At 44.3% G+C, this 12,882-nt stretch overlaps 2 protein-coding genes across 3 annotated transcripts in view; both read left to right on the plus strand.

Moving 5' to 3' along the window:
* The window catches only part of LOC134225421 (uncharacterized), an 850,799-nt gene that overhangs the window by 278,016 nt on the left and 559,901 nt on the right, over window positions 1-12,882 (plus strand). The gene's annotated exons all lie outside the window — the stretch shown is intronic.
* On the plus strand, window positions 11,214-11,798 carry LOC134219466 (S-phase kinase-associated protein 1-like). The gene has a single exon (XM_062698195.1). It carries the CDS (start codon window positions 11,274-11,276, stop codon window positions 11,763-11,765), a length of 492 nt encoding a protein of 163 aa, XP_062554179.1. The 5' UTR covers window positions 11,214-11,273; the 3' UTR covers window positions 11,766-11,798.

Genomic DNA, 12,882 nt, shown 5'->3' on the forward strand with positions numbered 1-12,882 from the left:
GCAGAGATTGGGACTGGATTGGGGTGATCAAGGTCTTCCAATAAGCTTTCTACGATGCGTCTGGGTGATGCGGAGTCTTCAGGAGAGGTGATTTGGCATCGTACGGAAGGACGTTGGGCGGTTTCGCAGTGGTTTTCAATCAACATGCCGGATCCTGTCCGGAAGTGGGAGTCAGAAACTGGGAGGCGTTCGGGTCTGGAGATATGACGACAGACGGCGTGTTCACACGGGGCATCCATAGGTTTTTTGAGAGGTCCTCAAACTCTCGGAAAAGTATTCCTGTCGGCCAGGTGTCTGGGCGGAGTGCGACTTCCTTTAGTCTTACGGCCAATCCGATCTTGAACGAAACGAAGCTCATTCTGCTGGTATCGGCACCTTTCTTCACTAGCGGAATAACCTTAACGGGATCTTCGCACTGGACACATTCTTTCATCAGTTTCAATGGACTCGCATTGCACACTAGGATGTATTCTTGAGAGATACAACCAGAACTGCTCGACGGATTCAGGGACAGTAAGAACCTCAGCAGAAACAGAGCAAACACTTGCTCTAGTACCGCTAACGAGAGATTTGCTGATGAGCAAGCTATCATCGCGACGTCGTTTTAAAGGTGGTTGGCGTAAGAGAGTTCTCGGACTGGACCGACTCGGAGTAGTAAGAGCGATGCCTTTCGACAACTGAGCGATCTGATTTCCCTGCTTTACGATTTCCGCTTTGAGTTCAGCATGGGCGATCTCATGTCTCTCGGTAATTGCCTCAATCGTGTTACCGAGCGAAGAAACAGTAGACTTGAACCGTGCACATTTCATGAGTTTCGCGCAAGCGTCGCACATCCAGAACAAATTGGAATACGAGTTGATAACATTTATGAAGGTCTTCGTTAATTTAATGCTAGAGCACCTCAAATGGATCATTCTATCGCAGAATGCCATGCAAGAGATGTATTCTTCATCGTTTTTAACGGGCTTGGCGCAAAGATCACAGGCGGATTCCATAATTAGTTTGGTGTTATTCTGCTTTATGAATCAACGGTGGAAATGCTCTAAGCACGGACAGTTTGAAAGTACGGTCGCCGAAAAAGTGCAGCAAGGGAACAGTGAAACGAAAGATGTAAACACAACACCGTGATCGACTAATCGTTTTCACAATAGTTTATTATACACTTATTTAATATACACTTAACATCCACGCACGATTTCACAGTAATTAGTTATAATCGAAACAGGAAAAATAATAAAATCGAATCAGTTCAACACGAAAAACACAGTTAAAGTTGCGATACGGAACGTACACAGACCATCGACTATGGTACACGGCGAAAAAAAAATCTACCAGAGCTGCGGCAGCACACACGAGCTGGGAACAGCTTTCATAGTGATGGGCGACATGCAAAGGCGCGTGATCGGGTGGTGGCCGATCAACGAGAGAATGTGCAGGTTGAGGATCAAAGGCCGGTTCTTCAACTTCAGCATAATCAACGTCCATAGCCCACACTCCGGAAGCACTGATGATGATAAGGACGCATTCTACGCGCAGCTGGAACGTGAGTACGACAGCTGCCCAAGCCACGACGTCAAAATCATCATAGGAGATTTGAACGCTCAGGTTGGCCAAGAGGAGGAGTTTAGACCGACTATTGGAAAGTTCAGCGCTCACCGGCTGACGAACGAAAACGGCCTACGACTAATTGATTTCGCCGCCTCCAAGAATATGGCCATTCGTAGCACCTACTTCCAACACAGCCTCCCGTATCGGTACACCTGGAGATCGCCACTGCAGACAGAATCACAAATCGACCACGTTCTGATTGATGGACGGCACTTCTCCGACATTATCGACGTCAGGACATATCGTGGCGCTAACATCGACTCTGACCACTATCTGGTGATGGTTAAACTGCGCCCAAAACTATCCGTCATCAACAATGTTCGGTACCGACGACCGCCGCGGTACGACCTAGAGCGACTGAAGCAACCTGATGTCGCCACTGCATACGCGCAGCATCTCGAGGCAGCGTTGCCGGAAGAGGGTGAGCTCGATGGGGCCCCTCTTGAGGACTGCTGGAATACAGTCAAAGCAGCCATTAACGACGCAGCGGAGAACAACGTCGGGTATATGGGTCGAAGTCGACGGAACGATTGGTTCGACGAAGAGTGCAGACAGATTCTGGAGGAGAAGGACGCAGCGCGGGCGGTCGCGCTGCAGCAAGGTACCCGGCAGAACGTGGAACGTTATAGACGGAAGCGGAGACAGCAGACCCGCCTTTTTCAGGAGAAGAAACGCCGCCTGGAAGAAGCGGAGTGCGAGGAGATGGAACAGCTGTGCCGTTCTCAAGATACACGCAAGTTCTATCAGAAGCTCAACGCATCCCGCAAAGGCTTCGTGCCGCGAGCCGAAATGTGCCGGGATAAGGATGGGAGCATCTTGACGGACGAACGTGTGGTGATCGAAAGGTGGAAGCAGCACTACGAGGAACATCTGAATGGCGCTGAGAGTACAGGCAATGAAAGTCAAGGCAGCGGAGGAGATGACTACGTCAGTTCAGCGGACGATGGAAGCCAACCAGCCCCCACCTTGAGGGAAGTTAAGGATGCCATTCAACAGCTAAAGACCAATAAAGCAGCTGGTAAGGATGGTATCGGAGCTGAGCTCATCAAGATGGGCCCGGAAAAGCTGGCCACTTGCCTGCACAAACTGATAGTCAGAATCTGGGAAAACGATCAGCTACCGGAGGAGTGGAAGGAAGGGGTTATATGCCCCATCGACAAGAAAGGCGACAAACTGGAGTGTGAGAACTTTCGAGCGATCACCATCCTTAATGCCGCCTACAAAGTGATATCCCAGATCATCTTCCGTCGTCTGTCACCATTAGTGAACGAGTTCGTGGGAAGTTATCAAGCCGGCTTCGTTGACGGCCGCTCGACAACGGACCAGATCTTCACTGTACGGCAAATCCTTCAAAAATGCCGTGAATACCAGGTCCCAACGCACCATCTGTTCGTTGATTTCAAGGCGGCATACGACAGTATAGACCGCGTAGAGCTATGGAAAATTATGGACGAGAACAGCTTCCTGGAAAGCTTACCAGACTGATCAAAGCAACGGTGGATGGTGTGCAAAACTGTGTGAAGATCTCGGGCGAACACTCCAGTTCGTTCGAATCGCGCCGGGGACTAAGACAAGGTGATGGACTTTCGTGCCTGTTGTTCAACATTGCGCTAGAAGGTGTCATGCGGAGAGCCGGGTGTAACAGCCGGGGTACGATTTTCAACAGATCCAGTCAATTTATTTGCTTCGCGGATGACATGGACATTGTCGGCCGAACATTTGCAAAGGTGGCAGAACTGTACACCCGCCTGAAACGTGAAGCAACAAAAGTTGGACTGGTGGTGAATGCGTCAAAGACAAAGTACATGCTTGTGGGTGGAACCGAGCGCGACAGGGTCCGCCTGGGAAGCAGTGTTACGATAGACGGGGATACCTTCGAGGTGGTCGAGGAATTCGTCTACCTCGGATCCTTGCTAACGGCTGACAACAACGTTAGTCGTGAAATACGAAGGCGCATCATCTGTGGAAGTCGGGCCTACTACGGGCTCCAGAAGAAACTGCGGTCGAAAAGATTCGCCACCGCACCAAATGTGTCATGTACAAGACGTTAATAAGACCGGTAGTCCTCTACGGACATGAAACATGGACAATGCTCGAGGAGGACTTGCAAGCACTCGGAGTATTCGAGAGACGGGTGCTTAGGACCATCTTTGGCGGTGTACAAGAAGACGGTGTGTGGCGGCGAAGAATGAACCATGAGCTCGCCCAGCTCTACGGCGAACCCAGTATCCAGAAGGTAGCTAAAGCCGGAAGGGTACGATGGGCAGGGCATGTTGCAAGAATGCCGGACAGCAACCCTGCAAAGATGGTGTTCGCTTCCGATCCGGCAGGTACGAGACGACGTGGAGCGCAGCGAGCGAGATGGGCAGACCAGGTGCAGAACGACTTGGCGAGCGTGGGGCGTATTCGAGGATGGAGAGATGCGGCCTCGAACCGTGTATTGTGGCGTCAAATTGTTGATTCAGTGTTGTCTGCATAGATGTAGACTAAATAAATGAATGAACTGCTATTGGTGGCAATAACTTGGCGGTTTTATGAATCACTAAAATCATCATTGGTTATTTAATTGAAATAATTTACGAATTTATTGCCGATGACGCCAGCAACTTGAAATAAATGAGTTGACATTGTTGGTAAATAACATAAAAGGTACAAACTGTTGGTCAATTCTCTTGTGATCATACACAAAAAATAAAGAAAACGTAAAAAAGTTAATTTAAAGAACTTAACTTTGAGTACGAGGTTCAAATTTTAACTCTATAGTAGATAGTTTTCTCAATTTCTCTCTCATGAATGATATTATAAACAAAGAGAGCTGCATAAATCCAACGTGTGCTGTTCCGTGGAAAAAGCCAAATTTGAGTTGTTTTCACTATACTAGTCCCGGGTGAGTGAAAATACCTAACATAAATTTGAGTTGGTGAAACCTCGTAATGGGTGAAAATTTATCACGGGAGTAAAGGTAAAGTACTCACCGGATTTTTTTTTGGATTTTTCTTACTTTTGGCTTCTTCCACGCAAGGGCGGATTTAAGTGAAAGGGACCATAAAGTGAGTTGTTTCGCGGTTCCGTGATAAGAAGAAAGAAAACACATCCTCAAAACAACGAGTGTTCTCAAACCGCATCGTGCTTTCGTGCTGTGCGGTTCTTTTCTCTCTTTGCTGGAGGAAGTTTTTAATACTATCCAAAGCAATTTTAATTTCAACAGTGCTTCTCAGCGCTATTTGTACCTACTGATCCCGTTACGATCTTTTCTTGGACCCGTAGCTTCATTTTACGTTGAACCCGTTTGGGGAAATAAAATTCCGACAAACGATGATAATCCTGCAGGAACACCGTTCTGGAAAAAAAAAACCTCACGAGGTCACGTCTCCACGCTCAGCAATGAGCATTAATAAAAACAAGAGGAGGGGGAATCGCTGAATTCTCCATTTCCTTCTAAGAAACAAGGTTTCAAGACCGTCTTGCCAAAACGCGGAAAAATAGAAGGAAGCTGGAGAGTTCAGATATTCCTTCTAACACTAACATTCAAAATAATTCTTCTCCTATCGAACTGAGCAATCAGTTCGATTTGATTCATGACTAAATTGAGGAAATCGAATCTACCTATAGCCCATGTGACTCGATCCATGCGAAAAATCAAAGGATCCCGCCAATCGTGGTATCTGTTGCCGAGTTTTCTGGCTTTAGGAATGAGAATTTGAGTAACCTTCAGGGAATCAAGGTTTCATTTCAGATGACCAATAAGGGTGACTGCCGCGTTTTACGGGGATCCTTTGACGATCGCAAACGTCTTCTTCAGTATTTAACTGAGAAGTGCCATTAATTCTTCACATACGACGACAAAACTGAGCGATTGTTCAAAGTCGTCTTGAAAGGGATGATAAATCCAGTGATTAAAATTGAAATTTCTCAATTACTAGGATTTTCACCAGTCCAAGTTATTAAGATGAGAAAGAAATCTCGCTCTGGTACTTCCCAGAGGGGTATTTCTCAAAAATCTTATTTAGTTCAACAAAAGTGAACTAAATAATATGAAAAGTTTGGAAAAGGCCTGTATTATGTCCAATGTCCGTGTTACATGGGAACATTTCCGCAGGCCTGGGGGAAATTTCCAAAACACACTCAGTGCCGTAAGTGCCAAAAGTGGGGTCACGTTACTAAACATTGCCACATGGATGCTAAATGCATGAATCGTGGTGGAACCTGTCACGCCAAGGACGCCTGCCCTGTGAGAGAAGATTCCAATATTTTTTTTTTATTTGAGAAAAAAATCTTCTAAAAATTTTGTCTCAAGGGGGGGGGGGGGGTTATGTCCATGTCCATGTTATGGGGTTATACAGTGTTCAAAGCAAATACCAAAACTTAAACTGTTCAGGTTGGTATCAAATTTTCTCCAAAAAACTATTATTGGACCTCGTTTTAATGTATCCAAGTACTTAATTAAAAAAAAAAATTATTGAAGTGCCCGCTCTTTAAAGGGTAAGGAAGATGAATTATTCAACTTCCTATCAGTTCATAATGTGAACATTGCCATTATAACTGAAACATATTTAAAACCTGGACTCTTCATCAAAAGAGATCCAAATTAGGGGAAATAACGGCTTTGGTAGGTTTTGTTCTATTATTGTCAGGAAGATTTTCTATAACCAATTATGCTCAAATTTAGCCTAAACATTCTTTGCATATCAAAAAATATTGTGGCCGAATTTCATAAAATTTGGCCAACAAAAACACCCCTGATAATAATAGAACAAAACCTGCCGAAGCCGTCATTTCCTTTTATTTAACGAAACGATCGTCTTGACAGCCCCTGTGGTGGGGTCGCCATTATCATTAATAGACGTATCAAACATAAATTATATTCTTCGTTTGAAACCAAAGTTTTCGAAACCTTGGGAGTTTCTGTTGAAACAAATTTTGGACAATTCTCTTTTATTGCTGCCTACTTGCCTTTCCAGTGCAATGTGTAGCAAAGGAATTTGTTCATAATTGGTGACTTCAATGTCAAAAACCGTTCATGGAATAATGCTCAAAGCAATTCCAATGGTAAAATTTTATTTGAAGATTGTTCTGCGGGATATTATACTATTCAATATCCCAATGGACCAACTTGTTTTTCTTCCTGTCGAAATCCTTCTACAATTGATTTAGTTTTAACGGATTCAAGTCAGCTGTGTGGCCAATTGGTAAGTCATGCTGACTTTGACTCTGATCACCTTCCTGTGACGTTTGAAATCTCACAAGAAGCCATTTATAATCCAATCAGCTCTACTTTTAATTATCGTAGAGCTGATTGGGATTTATATAACGCGTATATCGATAGGAATTTTGATGTTGATATTCCTCTCGATACCAAAAGTGATATTGATAATGCTCTCGTATCTTTGACAAATTTAATTGTCGAAGCCAGAGGCATTGCAATTCCTAAATGTGAAATTAAATTCAACTCCATTATTATCGACGACGATCTTCAGCTATTGATCCGTCTTAAAAATGTGAGGCGAAGGCAATACCAAAGAACTCGCGATCCCGCGTTGAAAGTAATTTGGCGAGATTTGCAAAATGAAATTAAAAAAACGTTTCGCTATTCTGAGAAATACCAACTTTGAGAATAATGTCTCGAAGTTGGATCCCAGTTCGAAACCCTTTTGGAAATTAACGAAAATTCTTAAAACCCTCAAAAGCCAATTCCAGCGCTTAAAGAAGGAAATCAAATTTTATTAACAAATGCGAGAAGGCTTAAAAACTTGCTCAGCAGTTCGAGAGTGCCCATAATTTTAGTCTAGGTCTCACTAGTCCAATAGAGGATCAGGTTACACGGAGCTTCGAAGACATTCTCAACCAAGATAATGTTTTTGACCCTTCGTTGGGAATTAATTTGGATTAAGTGAGATCTATTACTAGAAAATTTGAAAATATGAAAGCCCCGAGTGATGATGGTATTTTCTACATACTTATCAAAAAACTTCCTGAGAGCTCTTTATTCTTTCTGGTAAATTTATTTAACAAATGTTTTCAATTGGCATTCTTCCCAGATAAATGGAAAAACTCCAAAGCGGATTGGAGCTCGAACTCATTTCAGGGTGAATCTGTGTAACTCCAGGTCTCATTGGATTCTGACGTGTACTCATGAAACCAGGAGGACTAACATTACTACTTACCGACGAGCGACCGTCATCATCTGTGCATTCTAAATCGTGTAACCGCTGGACTTCGTTATGCAATGCCCAATAGTTTCTCTCTGCTTTGACGTTTGCTTGAACTTTGCTTGAACGTTTAAACCGTTGAAATCGGAATGAATTCTAAATTTCTAATACACTCGTCTGCGTAAGCTGCCACCATGTTGTTTGACGCTGATTCAAATGAGGCTGATTGAAATTTACACAATCGTGTGAAATTAAAGTTTTAATAATGGAATAATAAATGCAAATTGACATATTTTTACATCAATAAAAAATGAGTGAGAATTCGTTTAATTTTATATCTTTATAGCAACTCCTATCCCTACCTCCCCGCGGTGCTGGCCGGGATACGAGCAACCTTAGGGAAGATCGGGTAACCAACCCCGGTGGGAACTATGGTCGAATGCTGACAGGGAAGGGGGGGTTTGCTCCTCTTCGGAGGTGCAAATCTTATTGAGCGTCTGTTTTCCATGACAGGATCGGCTCACAACAGTGTCTGTTCTCCATGTTAGGGGCGGCTGATCATCGTCCGAGTGCCAGCGAGGGACTCTAAGTGAAACTGTGCATCATGGTTCACCGGAAATAAGGAGGAATGGTCCTCCGGAAATTTAGGGGGTTTGGTGTCAGGCCCTGCAAGCCAGCCAAAAAAAAACTCACGCAACGAACAATCAACAAGTGAGTACGGACCGGAACCATCGGCGAAGACCACTACAAGCGATTGGAAAGCGATTGGAAACTCGGTTCGTGGAACTACAAATCTCTCAACTTCATCGGGAGCGCACGCATACTCGCCGATGTGCTCAAGGACCGTGGATTCGGCATCGTAGCGCTGCAGGAGGTTTGTTGGAAGGGATAAATGGTGCGAACGTTTAGAGGTAATCATACCATCTACCAGAGCTGCGGCAACACACACGAGCTGGGAACAGCTTTCATAGTGATGGGCGATATGCAAAGGCGCGTGATCGGGTGGTGGCCGATCAATGAAAGAATGTGCAAGTTGAGGATCAAAGGCCGGTTCTTCAACTTCAGCATAATCAACGTCCATAGCCCTAACTCCAGAAGCACTGATGATGATCAGGACGCATTCTACGCGCAGCTGGAACGTGAATACGACAGCTGCCCAAGCCACGACGTCAAAATCATCATAGGAGATTTGAACGCCCAGGTTGGCCAAGAGGAGGAGTTTAGACCGACTATTGGGAAGTTCTGCGCTCACCGGCTGACGAATGAAAACGGCCTACGACTAATTGATTTCGCCGCCTCCAAGAATATGGCCATTCGCAGCACCTACTTCCAACACAGACACTGCAGACAGAATCACAAATCGACCACGTTCTGATTGATGGACGGCACTTCTCTGACATTATAGACGTCAGGACATATCGTTATCCGTCATCAACAATGTTCGGTACTGACAACCGCCGCGGTACGACCTAGAGCGACTGAAGCAACCTGATGTCGCCACTGCATACGCGCAGCATCTCGAGGCAGCGTTGCCGGAAGAGGACTGCTGGAATACGCAGCGGAGAACAACGTCGGGTATATGGAACGAATTCGATGGAACGATTGGTTCGACGAAGAGTGCAGACAGATTCTGGAGGAGAAGGACGCAGCGCGGGCGGTCGCGCTGCAGCAAGGTACCCGGCAAAACGTGGAACGTTATAGACGGAAGCGGAAACAGCAGACCCGCCTTTTTCAGGAGAAGAAACGCCGCCTGGAAGAAGCGGAGTGCGAGGAGATGGAACAGCTGTGCCGTTCTCGGGAAACACGCAAGTTCTATCAGAAGCTCAACGCATCCCGCAAAGGCTTCGTGCCGCGAGCCGAAATATGCCGGAATAAGGATGGGAGCATCTTGACGGACGAACGTGTGGTTATCGAAAGGTGGAAGCAGCACTACGAGGAACATTTGAATGGCGCTGAGACTACAGGCAGTGAAAGTCAAGACCGCGGAGGAGATGACTACGTCAGTTCTGCGGACGATGGAAGCCAACCAGCCCCCACCTTGAGGGAAGTTAAGGATGTAATCCAACAGCAAAAGACCAATAAAGCAGCTGGTAAGGATGGTATCGGAGCAGAGCTCATCAAGATGGGCCCGGAAAAGCTGGCCACTTGCCTGCACAAACTGATAGTCAGAATCTGGGAAACCAAAAAGCTACTGGAGGAGTGGAAGGAAGGGGTAATATGCCCCATCTACAAGAAAGGCGACAAGCTAGAGTGTTAGAACTTTCGAGCGATCACCATCCTTAATGCCCCCTACAAAGTGATATCCCAGATCATCTTCCGTCGTCTGTCACCATTAGTGAATGAATTCGTGGGAAGTTATCAAGCCGGCTTCGTTGACGGCCGCTCGACAACGGACCAGATCTTTACTGTACGGCAAATCCTTCATTCCTTCGTGAATACCAGGTCCCAACGCACCATCTGTTCATTGAATTCAAGGCGGCATACGACAGTATAGACCGCGTAGAGCTATGGAAAATTATGGACGAGAACAGCTTTCCTGGGAAGCTTACCAGACTGATCAAAGCAACGGTGGATGGTGTTTGCTTCCGATCCGGCAGGTACGAGACGGCGTGGAGCGCAGCTAGCGAGATGGGCAGACCAGATGCAAAACGACTTGGCGAGCGTGGGGCGTATCCGAGGATGGAGAGATGCAGCCTCAAACCGTGTGTTGTGGCGTCAAATTGTTGATTCAGTGTTATCTGTTTAGATGTAGACTAAATAAATTAAAAATGAAATTACAAATTACACAAAGGCGGAAAGGCCCATGTCATCCCGACTGTAAATAATGTTTTAAGCTAGAATTAAAAATGTTATGCAATATGTGCCTTAGTATACTATCCATGATCGCATATTTGTAACACTTGTATTTTTGCTCATTTTGTAAAAAAACTGTGAATCGTTCAGAAAGCTCAATTTACTGCATCTAATCTCACAACAGAATAGGCTTTACTATCTTGCTTATCTGTGGCAATGGTTGAGTTTATAACAAGCGATTTTCAAAATCAATCGAAATGCAAATGTTACTTATATGCGATCATGGGCAGTATACTACCTTGTACAACACCAGCTCTAACAGGTGTTCTTTCTGATTTTGAGCTGAGATAGTTTACCTGAAGTGAGATATCTGATAAATAATTTTGGATCAGTTATGATGTATAGGAAAATTGAAGATCATCAATTTTACACTTAAACCTTCATGACAAATACTACCTCAGCTAAATCGATAATTTCATGTTTGTACCCAATATGTATTCATAGTTTCAAACAGGTAACTAAGAGGTAACTATTACTACTGTCTGCATCAATTTTGTGTTGGAACATTTTCTCCCGCGCCAGTTTGGAATGTACCCATTCATCAATTTGTTTCTTACCCAATTTCCAAATATAAAATCTATCGATCCATCCAGGATCACCACAGTAACATTTCGTACTTACATCCGTTTGGAACACAACTATATACCACCTCAACCAGCTAAAATGTCAACTATCAAACTGCAATCTGCCGATGGAGAAGTGTTCGTCGTCGATATTCGGGTCGCCAAATGTTCAAAAACCATCAAAACCATGATAGAGGATCTGGGCATGGACGAAAACTACGGCGAAGTGGTACCGCTGCCGAACGTGAATGCCTCCACCTTGCGAAAAGTGCTCGAGTGGGCCAATTTTCACAAGGACGAGTTCGATGAAGCGTTAGACAATTCGGACGAACCGTACGGACACACCGATGGCATCTGCGATTGGGACCGGGAGTTTTTAGGAGTCGATCAGAGAGTGTTGTTTCAATTAATGCTGGCCGCTAATTATTTGGATATCGCAGAATTGTTGGACGTGACATGCAAAACGGTGGCTAACCTAATCAGGGGAAGAACGCCAGATGAGATCAGGAACACGTTTCACATTAAGAACGATTTAACACCGGAAGTAACAAACCAAATCCGGAAGGAGAACGAGTGGTGCGAGGAAAGATAATATGTATCAATAAATAAAGTGTAAAGTATTTAATTATGCGACTATCAATACTAAGTAAACATCCAGAATAATCCACGTAGCATGGTACCTTTCTCGTAGGTTATAAGAATAGTATCTCAGCCATAATTTCTGAACTCATAGACTCATTTTTTTCTCAATTGGAAACAATGGAATTAATTAATGGTAACAACAGGATTGCTTGTCGAAACATCTTGTTGCGAGAAAATCTGTTAAGGGTTACGGTATGAAACGTTGTTTTTGTTGGCTTTTATGCACGCATATACACACGGGTAGACAGACTCAGTTCGTCAAGCTGGGCTGGTTCGTATATAACATCAAAGGTTATTTTGAAAAGAAAACTATTTAGAGCTTTTTAGTAGAATAGTCACCGTGACTCCACAAAATTTTGTGAAACTATAACTCTTCGGTACATCTTTTTTGAACGAGAAATGCAATTTGCATCTGCTCCATAGATAATAAAAAGTTTTATATTGCCAAACCACATTATGTTGCAATCATGATTTTAAGAACGGTTACTATTTAATTATGATCGTCTGTTATACAGCTTGTATACCTTTTCATTTAATGTTTTGAATTTTTAAAGTTTCAGATGAAACCAGGACTTGAAAAATAATTTAATTGCATCACACGGAAACCAAAGCTTCTGTAAACAATATTCCAGTTCACTTGAACCTCTTGCAAACTTCTCTCCGTCCCATGTTCTACATCGAATTATAATGAGTTTTCTAATTTAACTAAACTTTACGACCTGTTCCACCTCTGGCTCGTGGCTTGGCGAGCGCCACATGAATATTCAATCTTCAAACGATGTCAGAAACAATTTCGGCTTCCGGTTGTTTGTAGCTTGATTCGGAAGCAAACAGCCCTCGTTTGCGTCGAGTCAGCCCGTCGTCAACACTTCCAGACCACGTTTTCACCTGTACTGCCAACGCGTTGCCGCCCACCACCCTGGAATCAACGTCTGCCTTTAATATCGCTACAAATAACACATGAGCAAAATATCTTTCGCAAGAAGGAATTTTTAATTAACTTGGATGCCACCCCGCTCCATTCGCACTAGTCTTCCACAGCTAGTGAACCTTCCTCGCTTTTCACG

Source organism: Armigeres subalbatus, chromosome 3 (genome assembly GCF_024139115.2).
Source record: "Armigeres subalbatus isolate Guangzhou_Male chromosome 3, GZ_Asu_2, whole genome shotgun sequence".
NCBI lineage: Eukaryota > Metazoa > Arthropoda > Insecta > Diptera > Culicidae > Armigeres > Armigeres subalbatus.

Excerpts from the sequence above, each read along its gene's own strand:
- LOC134219466 (XM_062698195.1), top strand. The coding sequence starts at position 11,274 with ATGTCAACTATCAAACTGCAATCTGCCGATGGAGAAGTGTTCGTCGTC.